General features: G+C 35.7%; 1 protein-coding gene and 1 long non-coding RNA gene across 3 annotated transcripts; both read left to right on the top strand.

Moving 5' to 3' along the window:
• On the top strand, nt 1-18,855 carry LOC114387161 (CBL-interacting serine/threonine-protein kinase 23-like). Of its 2 annotated transcripts, none has more exons than XM_028347295.1 (8): nt 1-687; nt 1,322-1,411; nt 1,559-1,678; nt 1,772-1,906; nt 2,203-2,319; nt 2,427-2,483; nt 2,587-2,661; nt 2,745-2,922. In XM_028347295.1, the coding sequence occupies exons 1-8, from the start codon at nt 634-636 to the stop codon at nt 2,778-2,780; spliced, it is 684 nt and encodes a 227-aa protein (XP_028203096.1). In that variant the 5' UTR covers nt 1-633; the 3' UTR covers nt 2,781-2,922. The 2 variants fall into 2 exon arrangements, with proteins under 2 accessions (XP_028203096.1, XP_028203095.1); XM_028347294.1 differs by lacking the exon at nt 2,745-2,922 and adding an exon at nt 18,523-18,855 and having other exon boundaries at nt 126-687.
• Nucleotides 11,012-11,650, top strand: LOC114387162. Its single transcript, XR_003661251.1, has 3 exons — nt 11,012-11,066; nt 11,138-11,329; nt 11,427-11,650. It is a non-coding gene; the product is annotated as an uncharacterized LOC114387162 (long non-coding RNA).
• Nucleotides 18,856-20,051: the final 1,196 nt, after the last annotated feature.

Here is a 20,051-nt window from a genome sequence, read left to right as displayed (position 1 = left end):
TCCAAAGTCCAAACTCTCCTATCGAGGTTTACAGAGTAAAGTAGAATTAGGTAGTGAGAAAAGGCACAGTAGCTCACTAGTGTCTAATAACTCAAACTTTTACTAAGGTGAAACCAAAGTTCAAATATAGCTGTGAATAAATAAAAATTAATGGGCCAGATAGAGAGAGAGGTTCCAGAGTAGAGGAAAGGCGTCTAAGAAAGGAACATTCCCCACTAAAACATCTTCCTAAACTTGATTCAAGTCACGTCACTTGCATTGAAAGAGTGTGTGGTCTTGGTCTGAACCCAAGAGGTATTCGACCTCCAAAGCTACAAATGAATTCGATAAACTTGGTCATAGATCTTCCAAAACAGATTTGAGAGATGTGGACTTTATTATAGAGGATTAAGAACTCAAGTGCTGGTTAAACTTCACCAAGATGATTCTTTGGTCAGTGCAGAACTAGTTCCCTAAGAATGAAAGGAAAACCCTCAAAAGTTTTCTATTCCAAATTCAAACTCAATCAAAACTGTTGTTTTAGGTATAAAGAGGTTATTTACAATCTAGAGAAGTGCTAGCAATACACTCTTTCTAACACACTGTGGGGCAAAGGCAGATCTATGGTCATGTGGTGTTATTCTCTTTGTTTTAATGGCTGGCTATTTGCCCTTTGAAGAAACCAATCTATCAGCTTTATATAAAAAGGTGATTTTCACTCCATATCTATTTCTTTCTGTTCACCTGAGTGAACTCGGTTCACATTCTTCCTGATGTTGCTGTTGGAGAGCATCACATTTTGATCTTCTCAAACATTTATTATAGTTATAATCAGTGGATTAAATGGAAATATTCCATTACTAATAAGATTTAATTGAGTTTTTGTACCCTAATTGCTCCCTTATTTGATTATAAATAGAGAGCACGTGTGTGGGTATTACACACAGCATTCAGATATATCATTCTTGTAATTTTATTTTGTTTTCTTTGTTAAATAAGGTACCTTTTATGAATTAGATGATAATAAGCTAACTGAAGCTGTCTACAAAACTCATCATATAGACTTTTGTGAATCAAAAGGACCTTTAACATATTTTCTTCTCACAGTCCATTGTATTTTGTTAACACCAACTACTACTGCCACTATGATACCCTACTCCCTGCGGAGAGGAGTTAAGTTACATGTTTCTGTGGAAATTTCTAAGTTGAAGCCTGATATGACAAAAATTGAAGTAATTGGTGCATTTTTCCTTCAGTGCAGTCCATATTTTCTGTTTCATGATAGGTGCTGCCTTGTGTGTTTCTTTTTCTTTTCTTTTCTTTTCCCCATTTTGGTTGACAGATTTTCAAGGCCGAGTTCATGTCTCCTCCATGGTTCTCTTCAAGTGCAAAGAAGCTAATCAACAAAATCCTTGATCCCAATCCTGCCACTGTATGACCTTGTGTTTTCTTTGTTTAATTTTATTATACTCTAGTACTAATCTAGTGTTTAACAAATACTCTTACTTTTCCCTCCATTTCACCAAATATATTATTATTAACAACCTGTATCTGTTTTTCTTTTAATAATATGAAACAGCGGATTACATTTGCTGAGGTCATTGAGAATGACTGGTTCAAGAAGGGATATAAGCCACCCGTATTTGAACAGGCTAATATTAGTCTTGATGATGTAGATTCTATTTTCAGTAATTCTACGGTAAGTATTTGATTTATCTGTTAATATTGGCTAAATTTTGTTCATCAAAGCTTTGGATTCTAACCTCTATCTCAATGTCACTGTGGTACACAGGATTCACAAAATCTTGTTATAGAGAGGCGCGAAGAGGGGCCCATGGCACCTGTGGCACCTGTGACTATGAACGCCTTTGAGCTTATCTCTAAATCTCAGGGCCTCAATCTTAGTAGTCTTTTTGAGAAGCAAATGGTATGTCTCTTTATAAGAAAATGAGTTGTATACTTTTCTCCTATTAGAGCTTGTCATCCTAGAAATTTAACATGGAATGGGTTGAGGAAATGAAAAAAAAAAAATGTCTTATGAGAACTTATCAAATTACATTGTGATCGGATCACAAGTACTATTTTCCTTTCATTTCTTTTTTCATTTTCCCTTTTCACACCATCATGTTTTGCTATTTGTTGATTACAATTACAAGTTGCATGAATCAAGAATGCAGTTTTTGAATATAATGCTCAAGGTTAGTTGTATTTTTTGACAACTAGGGACTAGTTAAAAGGGAAACACGGTTCACATCCAAATGTTCAGCAGATGAAATAATTTCAAAAATTGAGAAAGCTGCAGGACCCCTGGGTTTTGATGTTAAGAAGAACAACTGTAAGGTAAAAAAATTTATACTATATAACTTATCTATTTAGTTAATAACTCAGTAATATTGGGGATAATTTCCAGCAAAAATAACTTGGCAATATCTTATTTTGCACTTCAGTTAAAGATTGAAGGCGAAAAGACTGGACGCAAAGGTCATCTATCTGTAGCCACTGAGGTATATGTTCTCAAAGTTTGCTTTCATGATCAGGGGTGTCCTTCACATTAATTTATATTCAGGATTCGGGACTATTTCTAATGCTTGAAGTGTTGCTTTCCAGATCTTAGAGGTTGCCCCTTCACTATACATGGTTGAGCTGCGTAAGTCTGAAGGAGATACTCTCGAATTTCACAAGGTAAGTTTAATGCACAAATTAATATGTATGTATTTGTATATGAAAGTGAAATTAATACCTATGCATTATCACTACTTGTCTAGTGGTTTCAGAGTAGCCAGCCATGGACACCATCCTAGTTTCCTATATTGTCACCTGCTTCCACCAGTTAGTGAATGTTGTCAGCTATTATAGCCAGAGAAATGTTGGGAACATACTCTTTTAAATATTCTATACAATTGGTATATTATTGGTTAAATTTGTTGAAAATCATAAAAAATTGAGTCCTATTTCTTATTTAAGGAGTCTTTTATAATTTTGTAGTTTTCAATAAATTTTTAACCCATTAGAGTGTGTGTTGCTAGCACTCTTATTATATCAATAAAACCAATACAATATAAAACTCCATTCAACTTAGCTGAAATGGTCAAAAAGTGTCTCCTTTCCCACAGGTGTTCTTGCAAAACATTTTTGGGAAATGCTAGGTGCACCCAACAATATTGCTGGTGCACCCAGCAATTTATTGAATGGGCCATTTTGCCCTTCATTAAAAAAGTTAAATAAAACATTTAAAAAGTTTTCCCTCTCCTCTCCCGAAATCATTCATGCCTTCTTCTTGCTTCTGCTTTTCTTCCCTCTTCCGCGAGCCTGCGTTTTCTCCTCTCCGCGAGCCCGACTGCTGCTTGTTTCGCTTGGACGCCATTTCTGTTCGAGGTAGGTGTCCCTAACCTTCCATTTGCTTTTATTATGCACTATAGTTGTAGCATTTAGGGTAGGTTAGAAGAACCTTAGGTTAGCGGAACCTTAGGGTAGAAGACGCCGGAAAAAATGGGCAAGGGGAGCTTACGGTGGTGCCTTTCGGAAGATTTCCAGAAGAAGGGTTCTTCCGGAAGTAATGAAACGTCTTCCGGAAGTACTGGTCTTCCGGAAAGCTCTCGAAACACCTCTTCCGGAAACTTTCCGGAAGAAGGGACCCTTTTTCATGTTCAAGTACCCATGTTTGGGATTTTTTTCCGTGGGTGTGCCAGTGTCGTGAGATAATGGAGGGTGGCTATTTCTCATGTTTGGACGTCAAAGAACCCAAAAAAATTATTCCCGTTCCCTGGTTTCGTCAAATAACACCTAAAAACAAAGCCAGAAAATCCAAAAAAATAGGAAATGGACCCTTTTTCATGTTCAAGTACCCATGTTTAGAATTTTTTTCCGTGGGTGTGCCAGTGCCGTGAGACAATGGAGGGCGGCTATTTCTCATGTTTGGACGTCAAACAACCCAAAAAAATTATTCTCGTTCTCCGGTTCCGTCAAATAACACCTATAAACAAAGCCACGAAATCCAAAAAAATAGGAATCCAACCCTTCTAACAATTAATTTTTTGGACCATTGAAACAACACATTCAACTTTATTATGGAAATTAAACACGCCGTAAACAGATAAATGTTACATCAACGAAAAAGAAAAAAAATAAACATCGCATTCAGTTGTTTAGCGATGTCCCAGTGACATTGTATTCGATTTTCACAACATATTTAGTAAAGACAGTTAAAATTTTTAATGGTCCATATTTTTTCCAGTAGTTAGATTGTACTAACACCTTCAGCAGTTCTTCGTTGGTCCTCAGCTCATTTATTTCATATTTTATAAGCGTATCTGAATATTCAAAGCGACCTGGTTGGCGGAAAAACAATCGTCTTACCGTTTGTGATTCGTGAATTTCAAGAGGGGGAATCCCTTTAGGTGCAACTTGCTTTATTAAATTCTTCAGTTCATCGATGGTACATGTTGAAGGAATTTGAAATTTCTTAGGATTTTTTCTTGTGAACACGCATCCAACAAATTTGTTCTGCGGTGGCATGTTCCATTTCCCGTTGTAATACAGGATTGCATCATGAGTACGAGACATAGTGCGTTGAAGTAAGTTTATTATTTCATCTGGTCTTCTTTCAACGATGCATAATAACTCAATCAGACCAACACAAGAAAATTGATCATTACAAATTAACATTGTGTTGACATCGTCATTATTTATCAATTTCATACACTGAAAGCGAATTTGGTTACCTGTATCGGTGAATGGCTTCCGGTAGTGAATTTCATCCAAAAATTGTTTTTCGGATAGCTAAAGGGTATTGTGTATTCTAGTTTTTAGGCTTGCAAAATCACAGTTGTTTGGTACTCGAATGGGCACCGGAGTTGAAGTTTGGAAGTAAACGCCAGTATCATTGTGAATAATTGATCCATTTGGAAAAATGAAAGCCAACCTTGAGTTGACAGTCGTCTGACTGCTAGTTTCTCCTAAAAATGTCATACTTTGTGTATCAATTGGGAGACTATTTGAAAGCAAGATAATGTGTGATTTATTAGTCGTGTCTGCTATATATATAGATGGTTGTGACCGAGCGATTGCTTAACTTTGTTTACAAAAAAATAGACACGCGTGAACATTTTCGTGTTTATGTTTCCTTCAGAATGTGTAGTCAAGTCAGTCAATGTGTTGTCGCGCTCAAACTTTAATACGCATGCATGTCATTATGTGTTGTCAATTATGACAATGATGTATGCTATACGCGTAAATGATTTTTGTTGGATCGACAATTTTTTTGTTTAACCAAACGAGTACTTAATAATATTAATTAGTTAGTAATGGGTTACAACAAATTATATCGCATAATTAATACAATTACATAAACAATGCATGTTTAGTCTTCATTTAGGTCGACATAGTGTCTTTTGAATGACATCAAGCTTATGTATTGTTGCATTCTACTAATATATGGAATTGTCCACTGCTTTGCCTGAGAATAACAATTGTTTGACCACAACAACGCTGGAGGTGGTAAGGGACAATGATCTTTCAAATAAACCTGTTGTAGATGAACAAAGATTATATCATGCGGTGACCGTGTCAAATGAACCAGCGAAGTCATTGCATAATTGTTATACTAACTATATTCAATGTACCTGAACAAAATGATTTCCAAACACGTGACCAACACATATCATGCGGTGCCCAGAAGAATCAGGTGGTGGTTGACTTCTAAGAGGAAAAAATGTCATGCTTTGTTGTCGGGACAACGATACAAGGATTATATTATACCGTGATGCAATCACATATCCCATCTCCGTTATATCCATCCACTTGTCCACACTAACCTGAATCAACCAAACATACACATGTAAGTAATTTAAAGTTTGTTATTAAAAAAATTAACCTAAAAACATACCTTCGAAAACCCATCAACAAGTAGGGACAACTTTAATTGTTCAAATCTCTCTGTGCCACCGAAGAGGTTCATGTACTCATACGACCACCTGTCAAGTTCTTTAATCAATTCATTACGCACTAATGACCACGAATCTTCCCCCATACCTAATAAAGCGGCAATGGACCGATATCCACAGTTACCGTCCGCTTTGACATCCACAACGTCACGATTGAAACCTTGAATGAATGGGGCAAATTGATCCAACATCAGGATGATCCTTGTTGGCTGAGGCGGTTCAGAACATGATGCACTACGTTTGACTGGAGAGTTGTTGCTTTGAACAGAATGAAAAGCATCAACATACTCCCAGTAAGACGGATCATGCTTTGTGGATCTTTGACTTCTTTTCATCGGTTTCTTCGGTGCACCTTTAGTGTTGACCTTTGACGGAGGAGAGCACATAAAGTTATGATCAGGGTATGCAATTTCTCGGAGTTTACTCTTAAGAGTTACTTTGCCAGACGCATCAAGTTCATCAAACCTTTTAGATATGGTCTCTATCTCTTCCTTGATGTTGACTTTCGTCTCACATAACTTTTGGTCTGAAAAGCAAAGTCTCCTCCAGAACATATGGACTGAATTCAATGGGATGTTGCCAGCAGTATACCTACAAAGCTCACATGCACAAGGAAGATCGTGTGTGCTTCTCATCACACAACCACAAGAAGAAGGATTGTTGCCGAGATAATATAGACGGTCAACCTCAAAAGCAATCTGATTTAAAGCGTTCCTTGAAATCATCCCAAGAAGCCTCTTGTATAAGGTTTTTTTATATACATGTCCAACCACATGCGTATTGGTTTCAAAGGATGCTTTAATTTTGACGTGTTGCAGCGTGATCATGTTGTTCATGGCATCCCAAACACTACATAGGTCTCCAACGCTATTTTGTAGTACTCTTTTGAGAGCCCAATGAGCTGATTCAACCATACATTTAAAATACACAACAAACATGAAAATATACAACAATTAAATACCATTTATTACTAATCCTTACTAACAAATAAAATTAGTTCTTAATACCTGTTTATTGTTGTGTTGCCTAGTTGCATGACCTTATTCGTCCATGCTGTAATAAATTTTTCCTTGTGGAGGATAATCCATGTGTCGTTAACATAGTCAGTGAACATCGGCCAAGGCGAACAAGCAACTTGAAGCTTCTGAAGTGACTCATGGAACTGGTGTTCGGATGAACAATCAATCAAAGTACCCCAGTTATCCATTACATAGTCTCACACATTTTTTTCACCGATTAAAGATTTGCACTTCGCCTTCACATTCTTATCGATATGAAACCTACACAACAAATTTGTAGACTCGGGGAACACAGTTTTCACTGCATTCATCGGTGTTAGGTCTCTGTCAATGACAATAACAACAGGGAGGCGATCGTTTCTTAAAAATAGGCCTCAAAATCGTTCCAAAGCCCATACAATATTATTAACACGCTCAGTCTCCAGATATGCAAACCCAGCAGAGAATTTCATCGTCATTGGTGTCACTCCAACAAAGTCAAGTAGTGAGAGTCTATACCTATTTGTTTTGTAGGTACTGTCTATAAAAAACACCAGATGACATGCATTGCATAACTTTATTGCATTTGGGTGACACCAAAACAGATTACGCACCACAACTTCATGCTTCAATCTATGCCAATGAATGTATTGATCACGTTCGAGAAACTTCATCAGATGTTGCATTTTGGTATCAACTCCTCTTATTTAAGAACAATATGCACTTCTTGCATTGTAAATTTGCTTTATCGTGGTGCAACTGTTGGCATTGTGTTCCTTCAACGTTAGCAAGATGTTTTATGGTTTCACCATCGACTTTGTCATATCAGCAATAATTTTCTTTTTTTTCTTAGTCAATCGCCCAACGTATGGATGTCCAACTAAGGACTTGACCAATTCATGATTGTGAATCCCACAGATCAACTTCACCATCCAACCTTCCCCTCCATGCACTGGTTTCCCACGAAGCCTGAAGGGACAACCACATTTCCTACTCCCAGTGTCTTTTCTAACGAATTCTTTATTTCTACACTTGTACGTACTATTCCTTTCACACCTAATTAAGACAAATGAACTTCTTCCTCTACTGTCGGTATTTGTGTCAGACCTCATAATCACTGCAACAAATCCATTTTCATGGGCAACTGTTCGAGCCCATTGCAAAACATCATCTCGAGTACCAAATACCTACAACACAATCCAAACATATTAATTTTTATACAAAACATCAATTCAACCAAATGACTCAAATTATCTATCATTACCTGAGACGTATTAAAAGCATTTGAACAATCCACATATGGTTCATTCACCCCACATTCTTCTTCATTATCATAATCATAATCCATATGAACTTCTTGTGACATCGCATAGTCATACCTCCATTGATTTTCGTCCATCTTAAGGACATATGCATCATACACAAGTACAGTGAAATTATCATATAACCACATCCACAAATTTACTATACATTAAATAACAAACATGTTAACAGGACATATGCATCATACAGAAGTATATTCAAATTATCATATAACCACTCCCTCAAAAGGGAGTGGTTATATGATAATTTGAATATACTTCTGTATGATGCATATGTCCTGTTATTATGTTTGTTAGTTAATATGTAGTAAATTTTTGGATGTGATTATATGATAATTTGAATGTACTTGTGTATGATGCATGTCCTTAAGATGGACAAATATCAATGGAGGTATGACTATACGATGTCACAAGAAGTTCATATGGATTATGATTATGATAATGAAGAAGAATCTGAGGTGAATGAACCACATGTTGATTGTTCAAATACTTTTAATACGTCTCAGGTAATGATAGATAACTTGAGTCATTTAGTTGAATTGATGTTTTGTATAAAAATTAATATGTTTGGGTTGCGTTGTAGGTATTCGGTACTCGAGATGATGTTTTGCAATGGGCTCGAACAATTGCCCATGAAAATGGATTTGTTGCAGTGATTATGAGGTCTGACACAAATACCGACAGTAGAGGAAGAAGTTCATTTGTCTTAATTAGGTGTGAAAGGAATAGTACGTACAAGTGTAGAAATAAAGAATTCGTTAGAAAAGACACTGGGAGTAGGAAATGTGGTTGTCCCTTCAGGCTTCGTGGGAAACCAGTGCATGGAGGGGAAGGTTGGATGGTGAAGTTGATCTGTGGGATTCACAATCATGAATTGGTCAAGTCCTTAGTTGGACATCCATACGCTGGGCGATTGACTAAGAAAGAAAAGAAAATTATTGCTGATATGACAAAGTCGATGGTGAAACCATAAAACATCTTGCTAACGTTGAAGGAACACAATGCCAACAGTTGCACCACGATAAAGCAAATTTACAATGCAAGAAGTGCATATTGTTCTTAAATAAGAGGAGCTGATACCGAAATGCAACATCTGATGAAGTTTCTCGAACGTGATCAATACATTCATTGGCATAGATTGAAGCATGAAGTTGTGGTGCGTGATCTGTTTTGGTGTCACCCAGATGCAGTAAAGTTATGCAATGCATGTCATCTGGTGTTTTTTATAGACAGTACCTACAAAACAAACAGGTACAGACTCCCACTACTTGACTTTGATGGAGTGACACCAACGGCGATGACATTCTCTGCTGGGTTTGCATATCTGGAGGCTGAGCGTGTTAATAATATTGTATGGGCTTTGGAACGATTTCGAGGCCTACTTTTAAGAAACGATCGCCTCCCTGTTGTTATTGTCACTAACAGAGACCTAGCACTGATGAATGCAGTGAAAATTGTGTTCCCGGAGTGTACAAATTTGTTGTGCATGTTTCATATCGATAAAAATGTGAAGGCGAAGTGCAAATCTTTAATCGGTGAAAAAATGTGTGGGACTATGTATTGGATAACTGGGGTACTTTGGTTAATTGTCCGTTCGAACACCAGTTCGCTAAGTCGCTTAAGAAGTTTCAAATTGTTTGTTCGCCTTGGCCGATGTTCACTGACTATGTTAACGACACATGGATTATCCCCCACAAAGAAAAATTTATTACAGCATGGACGAATAAGGTCATGCACATAGGCAACACAACAACGAACAGGTATTAAGAACTTATTTTATTTGTTTGTAAGGATTATTAATAAATGGTATTTAATTCTTGTATATTTTCATGTTTGTTGTGGTTTTTAAATGTAGGGTTGAATCAGTTTATTGGGCTCTCAAAAGAGTACTACAACATAGCGTTTGAGACCTATGTAGTGTTTGGGATGCCATGAACAACATGATCACACTGCAACACGTTGAAATTAAAACATCCTTTGAAACCAGTACGCATGTGGTTGGGCATGTATATAAAAAAACCTTATACAAGAGACTTCTTGAAATGGTTTCAAGGGACGCTTTAAATCAGATTACTTCTGAGGTTGACCGTCTACGTTATCTCGACAACAATCCTTCTTCTTGTGGTTGTGTGATGAGAAGCACGCACGGTATTCTTTGTGCATGTGAGCTTTTTAGGTATACTGTTGGCAGCATCCCAGTGGAGTCAGTCCATATTTTCTGGAGGAGACTTTGCTTTTCAGACCAAGGGTTATGTGAGACGGAAGTCAGCATCAAGGAAGAGATAGATACCATATCTAAAAGGTTTGATGAACTTGATGTGTCTGGCAAAGTAACTCTGAAGAGTAAACTTCGAGAAATTGCATACCCTGATCATAACTCTATGTGTCCTTCTTCGTCAAAGGTCAAAACTAAAGGTGCACCGAAGAAATCGATGAAAAGAAATCAAAGATCCACAAAGTGTGATCTGTCTTACTGAGAGTATGTTGATGCTTTTCATTCTGTTCAAAGCAGCAACTCTCCAGTCAAACGTAGTGCATCATGTTCTGAATCGCCTCAGCCAACAAGGATCATCCCGATGTTGGATCAATTTGCGCCATTCATTCAAAGTTTCATTTGTGACTTTGTGGATGTCAAAGCGGACGGTAACTGTGGATATCGGTCCATTGCCGCTTTATTAGGTATGGGGGAAGATTCGTGGCCGTTAGTGCGTAATGAATTGATTAAAGAACTTGGCAGGTGGTCACATGAGTACATGAACCTCTTCGGTGGCACAGAGAGATTTGAACAATTAAAGTTGTCCCTACTTGTTGATGGGTTTTCGAAGGTATGTTTTTAGGTTAATTTTTTTAATAACAAACTTTAAATTACTTACATGTGTATGTTTGGTTGATTCAGGTTAGTGTGGACAAGTGGATGGATATAACGGAGATGAGATATGTGATTGCATCACGGTATAACGTAATCCTTGTATCGTTGTCCCGACAACAAAGCATGACATTTTTTCCTCTTAGAAGTCAACCACCACCTGATTCTTCTGAGCACCGCATGATATGTGTCGGTCACGTGTTTGGAAATCATTTTGTTCAGGTACATTGAATATAGTTAGTATAACAATTATGCAATGACTTCGCTGGTTCATTTGACACGGTCACCGAATGATATAATCTTTGTTCATGTACAACAGGTTTATTGAAAGACCATTGTCCCTCTTACCGCCTCCAGCGTTGTTGTGGTCAAGCAATTGTTATTCTCAGGCAAAGCAGTGGACAATTCCATATATTAGTAGAATGCATCAATACACAAGCTTGATGTCATTCAAAAGACACTATGTCGACCTATATGAAGACTAAACATGCATTGTTTATGTAATTGTATTCATTATGCGATATAATTTGTTGTAAGCCACTACCAACCAATTAATATTATTAAGTACTCGTTTCGTTAAGCAAAAAAATTGTCGGTCCAACAAAAATCATTTACGCGTATAGCATACATCATTGTCATAATTGACAACACATAATGACATGTATGCGTATTAAAGTTTGAGCGCGACAATACATTGACTAACTTGACTATACATTCTGAAGGAAACATAAACACGAAACATGTTCATGCGTGTCTATTTTTTTGTAAACAAAGTGAAGTAATCGTTCGGTCACAACCATCTATATATATAGCAGCCACGGCTAATAAATCACACATTATCTTGCTTTCACATAGTCTCCCAATTGGTACACAAAGTATGACATTTTTAGGAGAAACTAGCAGTCAGACGATTGTCAACTCAAGGTTGTCTTTCATTTTTCCAAATGGATCAATTATTCACAATGATACTGGTGTTTACTTCCAAACTTCAACTCCGGTGCCCATTCAAGTACCAAACAACTATGATTTTGCAAGCCTAAAAACCAGAATACACAATACCCTTCAGCTATCCGACAAACAATTTTTGGATGAAATTCACTACCGGAAGCCATTCACCGATACAGGTAACCAAATTCGCTTTCAGTGTATGAAATTGATAAATGATGACGATGTCAACACAATGTTAATTTGTAATGATCAATTTTCTTGTGTTGGTCCGATTGAGTTATTATGCACCGTTGGAAGAAGACCAGATGAAATAATAAACTTACTTCAACACACTATGTCCCGTACTCATGATGTAATTATGTATTACAACGGGAAATGGAACATGCTACCGCAGAACAAATTTGTTGGATGCGCGTTCACAAGAAAAAATCCTAAGAAATTTCAAATTCCTTCAACATGTACCATCGATGAACTGAAGAATTTAATAAAGCCAGTTGCACCTAAAGGGATTCCCCCTCTTGAAATTCACGAATCACAAACGGTAAGACGATTGTTTTTCCGTCAACCAGGTCGCTTTGAATATTCAGATACGCTTATAAAATATGAAATAAATGAGCTGAGGACCAACGAAGAACTGCTGAAGGTGTTAGTACAATCTAACTACTGGAAAAAATATGGACCATTAGAAATTTTAGCTATCTTTACTAAATATGTTGTGAAAATCAAAGACGAGGTGACTGCGACATCGCTAAACAACTGAATGCAATGTTTATTTTTTTGCTTTTTCGTTGATGTAACCTTTATCTGTTTACGGCGTGTTTAAATCCCATAATAAAGTTCAATGTGTTGTTTCAATGGTCCAAAGATAATTTATTTTAATTGTTTGACCTTAAAACCTTACGCAGACTTAGAAGAGTCGGATTCCTATTTTTTTGAATTTTCTGGCTCTTTTTTTAGGTGTTATTTGACGGAACCGGGAAACGAGAATAATTTTTTTGGGTTCTTTGACGTCCAAACATGAGAAATAGCGGCCCTCAATTGTCTTACGACACTCGCACACCCACGGAAAAAACCCTCAAACATGGGTACTTGAACATGAAAAAGGGTCTCATTCCTATTTTTTTGGATTTTTGACTCTTTTTTAGGTGTTATTTGACGGAACCTGGAAACGGGAATAATTTTTTTGGGTTCTTTGACGTCCAGACATGAGAAATAGCGGCCCTCCATTGTTTTACGGCACTCGCACACCCACGGAAAAAAACCCCAAGCATGGGTACTTGAACATGAAAAAGGGTCCGATTTCTATTTTTTTGGATTTTCTGGCTCTTTTTTTAGGTGTTATTTGACGGAACCGGGAAACGGGAATAATGTTTTTGGGTTCTTTGACGTCCAAACATGAGAAATAGCGGCCCTCCATTGTCTTACGGCAATCGCACACCCACGGAAAAAAAACCCCATACATGGGTACTTGAACATGAAAAAGGGTTTCATTCCTATTTTTTTGGATTTTCTGGCTCTTTTTTAGGTGTTATTTGACGGAACCGGGGAACGGAAATAATTTTTTTGGGTTCTTTGACGTCCAAACATGAGAAATAGCGACCCTCCATTGTCTTACGCCACTCGCACACCCACGGAGAAAAACCCCAAACATGGGTACTTAAACATAAAAAAAAAAATCTGATTCCTATTTTTTTGGATTTCCTGCCTCTTTTATAAAAACATTTATTTTTAATGTAATTCTTACGAACAAAACTCATGATTTTAGCTTCACTTTTTTTTTAAAAAAAAAATTAAAACACTCCAAAACTTCGCTTAAGGATCGCGATCGGAATCAAAATCGATACGCCAGTTAATATCATAAAATAATGAACTGTGTAAAACAAGTCAACTACATTAAACTAAAAAGTGTAACAAATACAAAAATTCATGTCAACTACAAAATAAAAAATAAATACAATAATCAATGTTCTGTGCGGCGTCTCTGACGAGCCCTGACACTTCCATCAGCACTGACTCCCCCTCTGGCGATCGTCAGGCAGTCCTGCATAATCTCATATAACTCTGTGCCTGCAGTGACCATCCTAAGGTTGAGCACACGCTCCAACCTCTGTGCAATCGCCTCATATCCGTCGTAATCATCTTGTGACAGTCATCAAAATCATTTATTATAAAATTTAAAATAAATAACAACTCATCAAACATTAAACGCGCAAAAATTCTTACCACTGCATGTCGAGGCGGGTCAAATGCCACTGGAACCTGGGGGCTGGGCAGCTGTATGTACTCCTCAGGGTCTGCGGCTGGTGCATCTCTAGGCTGGTCACCTGCCTGGATCGATATCATGAATGAGTGAGATATGCGGAAAAACCACTCCATGTAATCCGCAGATACCTGCCCAGGCACTAGACAAAGCTCACCCACAGGTAGTACGTGCTCCGCAAAATGCATCCACCTGTCATCTATATCGTCATGTGACAATCGAGCACTAACAGGCGGCGGAGGGATGCTCTGAATGTAACCAAACTGCCGTACCACCCTCTCCGGTCGAGCTGTGACCACCATAGGACCCCATCTCAACTGACCCTGGAATGATGAAATCAGCTCAAAGGCCCTAACCCCCCGATGCTCAGTGTACGACAACCAAGACACATCTGTGACAGTCAAAGCATCACAACGTGCCCTGTAAGGTGCTCCTGTGATTCCCTTCATGTGCGCCTTCGACGTCTACCACCGGGAAGCACGTGGGGACGTCTCCTGGTATGTATCATCTGTCACGCACTGGTGCACACTAGGGAAGTGCTCACAGAACCAGCACTACACAAAAAATAAGGTTAACATAACATAAAAACATGTTTAAATCATAATCGAACGTAACATATTAAAAAACACAAAATTTACCTGGAATAGAGTCAGGTACCCCGCAATTTGTCGTGTGGTGGTCCTAGAAGCCTCATCTAACTGGTTATACATATGAACCAGCGCGGCAACTCCCCAAGCATAACCACCACTCTGACCCAGGTCGCGAAAAGCGTCTATGTGCACCACATGAACGTATGTTGCACTCTTATTAGGAAAAAGAGTGCAACCGACCAGGTGTAGCAGATAAGCACGAGCTGCTACAATCCACTGCCGGGCCTGACATCTCATCTCATAAATGTCTCGAACCCATCCTAGTCGTACGTATGCCCCACGTGTTAGGGCTGTCTCGGCTCTAGCCTCCTCGGTAGATACCTCAAGCAACTCTGTCAGCAAAAATATCGCCTCCTCCGTAGAAAGAGCATGAAAACTGTGCGACGCGCCAGTGATAGGCAAATGAAGGAGTGACGACACATCATCCAATGTGATCGTCAACTCTCCTACCAGAAGGTGGAAGGTGCTGGTCTCGCTGTGCCACCTCTCCACAAATGCGAATGTAAGTCCAGGATCGCCAGTAACAATTGAACAATCGATCAGTGGACTTAATCCCGTGGCACCAACCAGTCCTTCAATCTTAGGCACTAACCTCCCAATCAATGTCACCTTCCTCCCATGTGACACCAACTTCAAATCAGGACGTTCCTGATTTGAAGTACAAATTATACAATTATTAAAAAAAATTAATGATAAACAAATCAACAATGATAAATAATTAACAAATTAAAATACATGTTCACTCCAAATAGCGTGTGCAACATGGTCCGCAAATGATGTCAGCACTGACGGGTCACGTGGCCCACCAGGGAATCCCTCAGCATCATCAGCACCATGTACGTCCGCACGCATCTCAGGTGCCTCCTCAGCCAGATCAGGGACATCCTCAGTCATGTCAGCAACATCCTTAGCCATATCACGTGCATCCGCAGTCATCTGATGAACCCGTTGCCTACGGGCGGAGGCAGTAGGCCTACGCCTCTCGGGAACATCAGTTGCATCATGGTCATCATGTCTATCTCTGTCTATAAGTCTACCTATAGCACGACCTAAACCTCGTGTTCTAGCCATGATCTGCAAATCATGTGGAACTCGTATTTTTTTCGGTCAAAATATACACAACTTTCTTTATAAAAATAAAACAAGTTTATTTATAAACAAATAAGACTAATTTAAATCAAATTATTTGTAAACATCCACAACTTAATTTAAAAAAAATAAACAACTTCATTTATAAAAAAAAACACAACTAATGTAAAAATAATTAATTAGTAAACATCCACAACTTAATTTTTTTTAAAAATAAACAACTTCATTTATAAAAAAAACACAACTAATGTAAAAATAATTAATTAGTAAACATCCACAACTTAATTTTAAAAAAATAAACAACTTCATTTATAAAAAAACACAACTAATGTAAAAATAATTAATTATTAAACATCCTCAACTTAATTTTAAAAAAAATAAACAACTTCATTTATAAAAAAAAACACAACTAATGTAAAAATAATTAATTAAAAAATATTCACAACTTAATTTAAAAATAAAAAATAAACAACTTCATTTATAAAAAAAACACAACTAATGTAAAAATAATTAATTAGTAAACATCCACAACTTAATTTTTTAAAAAAAAATACTTCATTTATAATAAAATAAACAACTTTATTTATATACAAAAAAACACAACTAATTTAAAAATATATAATTAACAAACAGACACAACTAAAATTATATATAAAAATAAAACAAAAATGGGAAAAAAAATATTTCAAAACATACACAACTTAATTTATACCATTTATAAAAAAAATAGTATTTTAAAAAAATTTCCAAAACACACACAACTTTATTTATAAAAATAAAAAACTTCATTTATAAACAAAAACATAAATAATTTAAAATTAAATAATTAGTAAAATACTCAACTAAAATCATATAAAAAATAAACAAAACCAATTAACAAAAATAATCAACTTAATTTATAAATAAAATACACTAATTTAAAAAAATAAACAATAAACAAAAACATACACAACTTCATTTATAAACAAAAAAACAAATAATTTAAAAATTAATATTTAGTAAAAATACACAATTTAAATTATAAAAAAAAAACATCTTTATTTGTCATCAAAAAGCCAAACCTCATTTTTTTTATAAAATCTCAAAAACAAAATAATCAAAAAAATATAATAATCATTCATTTTTTTTTAAAAAAAAACAAAACAATATTTTTTAAAAATAAAAAACAAACTTCCGGAAGAAGTGGCGGAAAGTTCTTCCGAAAATCTCAAAGGTCATCCGGAAGAACCCTTTTTCCAGAATTCTTCTGGAAGAACCCTTCTTCCGGAAGAACTACTTCTTTCGGAAACTTTCCGGAAGAGGTGTTCCGGGAGACTTCCGGAAAAAGGGTTCTTCCAGATGACCTTTGGTTTCTTCCGGAAGAACACTCCTTCCGGAATGTTTCCGAAACAACTTCTTCCAGAAGTTCCAGAAGAACCCTTATCGGATCTTCTGGAAGCGTTTTGATTTTTAAACGAAGGGCAATTTTGGAAGTTCATTCAATTGCTGGTGCAGCTAGCAACAGCCAGAAAAAGATGGTTAGTTTTCTATGAATCCTGATATTTGAATTGGCAAAATAAGGATTTTAGCAATTTAACAATTTATTATTGGTTGTGGCATGTTGATTTGGACATTTTTGTACCCTTTTCGATGATTTAAACTTTTAACAACTTTCGGTAATATTTCGTTATTTCTGGTTTCATAAATACTATTAATTAATTAGTATGTTTCAAATGGTAGGAGGAGTTTAATTCTGATCAGTGATTTTTTTGTCTGCTAATAACTTGTTAGAGTTGCCAAAAGGGTAGTATGAAGTGTCTTTGGTACTGGAGAAAAGGTTTCATTTGGCATTACTTATAAAACAATAGTATTCTTTAAGAACTTAATTATACAAGGAGCAATATAAATTAGATTAAAGGATAAGTAGATAATGGATAGTGGCTGCCGCAAATATTTTTAAAATTTTCAACTATGTTTTTATTGAGGTTGGATCCCTATTTGAAATGTACCATCTGGATCCAATAACTAATAATAGGCTTCGACCCATGCTGGTGTCCAAATGAAGGTTCCGAGAAGGTTTTGGAACATTAAGAAACTTATAGAATTGTTTTGGTTGATTAAAATAGATGATGGGATTAATATGTCGTTGATATGAGTGGAATTGAATTCAGATTTCTTAAACAATGTTTCGGTTTCTGAGTTTTGTTGATGAAAAAATATAGTTGGGATGGGAGACTCCATTAGAGGTGATATCAAATTCTCAAGCAAAAATTAATCATACTTTACACCAATGACGAAAAAAAATAAATGAATGAATTTTAAAAATACTAAAAAAAAAATTCTTGTGTTTTCCGGTTCAACATATTAACCTACAGTTGAATCCCTGATTGGGAGTTATACAACTAGGCTTTATAGTAGTTGTTTTCAGTAATGATTTTTCCCATTAATTTGGAGAGGTAATGTAATATGTTTTCAATTTCTATGTACAGGTGCCAATCCATCAAAATAATTGTTATCCTAATTTTCATATCCGTACGAAGTACAGTTACTAGTATTTGTGCTATTAAGAGTGTCATTGGAGCAGTAAAAAGAAAGAGTGGTCATTGGAGGATTCTGTCATGGACTTTTTTCCTCATCCATCAATTATGAAAATTTGCCTTTATTTGAACTGTATATCAATAGCTTTAATTTTTGTGTTGTAACAAACTTTAAAGATGCAAAGGGGAAAACTAGGCTAGCTAAAGATTTCTAGCATTTGTTTGTATGACTAGTTGCTTATGAAAGTTTTCTTTTATTTGAACGGTATATCAATAACTTTTTCATTTCTGTGCTGTCACAAACTTAACAAATGCAAAAGTGAAATTCAGGCTAGCTAAAGATTTCTAACATTTGTTTGCATGACCAGTTTCTTGGGTAAACGACTTGGGTAGTTTTAATCGATTTTATTTTTATTTTTTCTCTATTAGAAACAAAGTCAATTATATAATAATTTCTTTTTAAAAGATAAAATTTAAATAAAAGTTTCTTATATTCTTATCATAAAGTTTTTAAATAAAATGGTGACGTGAAGTTTTTTCATCGTTAAATAGCCTCCATTAAGTAAATAATGCAGATTTAAAAGAATCTTTTGAAAGTATTTATCATTTAATTTGAAAACTTGATCATTAGGATATATAAAATTTAATCTAAGTTTGGTCCTTTCTTAAAGAGCATACATAGATGTGTAAAATACAAATTATGCCCCGCCAATTAATTTTAGAAAACCAAATGATTTAAGTTAGTACGTAGTTTGTGTAGAGATTGATGTTTTCAGAAACTTTGAAGAAATAAAGGTAATAAACATTTTACCCTTTAAAATATTACTCTAGTAGTACTTTTTACTCTTATATACTTTTTTCTGTCTTAAATACAAGAAACAATACTCTTATTTTTTATCTTAACTAAATAAATTTCAATTAATAAATTCTTATTTAATGAGATTATTTTTAAAATATTATTTATTTAATACAGTCAATTTTTTTTATACTTGATATCAAGTTTTAATGAGAGATAATTTAGGGGAAAGAAGTTATTTTTAATTAAAAATGACACAATTTAATATAATTAATTAATTTTTTAATGTGTAAAAAAGTTATTTTCTTTCCTTATAATCTTGACCGGAAGGGAGTATCAAATTACACAAATACACAATAATTTAACATAATTTAACTGCAGCGGAATTATGTGAACATAATTTTTGTTGTAAAAATATATTTGGGAAAGGAAGAAGTGAGAGCAGGCGTTTGCTTGGGAAAAGGAACAACAAGCTTCTATTTTGGGAAGGTGAGGGTGGGAACGAACATGGAAGCCATGAGAGAGAGAAAGGAGCGAACGAATACATTCTGAAAAATTTAGTTTTGAAAATTAATTTTCAAAAAAGGGTATTTTGGAAGGAGAAAAAAGATATGTTAGTAATTTAGGGAGGTGAATTTAACAAGGAAAAACTTAGATACAATTATTTAGGTACTTTTTGTATTAT

Source organism: Glycine soja, chromosome 15, assembly GCF_004193775.1.
Source record: "Glycine soja cultivar W05 chromosome 15, ASM419377v2, whole genome shotgun sequence".
In the NCBI taxonomy this organism is placed as follows: Eukaryota; Viridiplantae; Streptophyta; class Magnoliopsida; order Fabales; family Fabaceae; genus Glycine; species Glycine soja.
The sequence above is the reverse complement of the archived record's forward strand: the minus strand, read 5'-3'. Positions and strand labels throughout refer to the sequence as shown.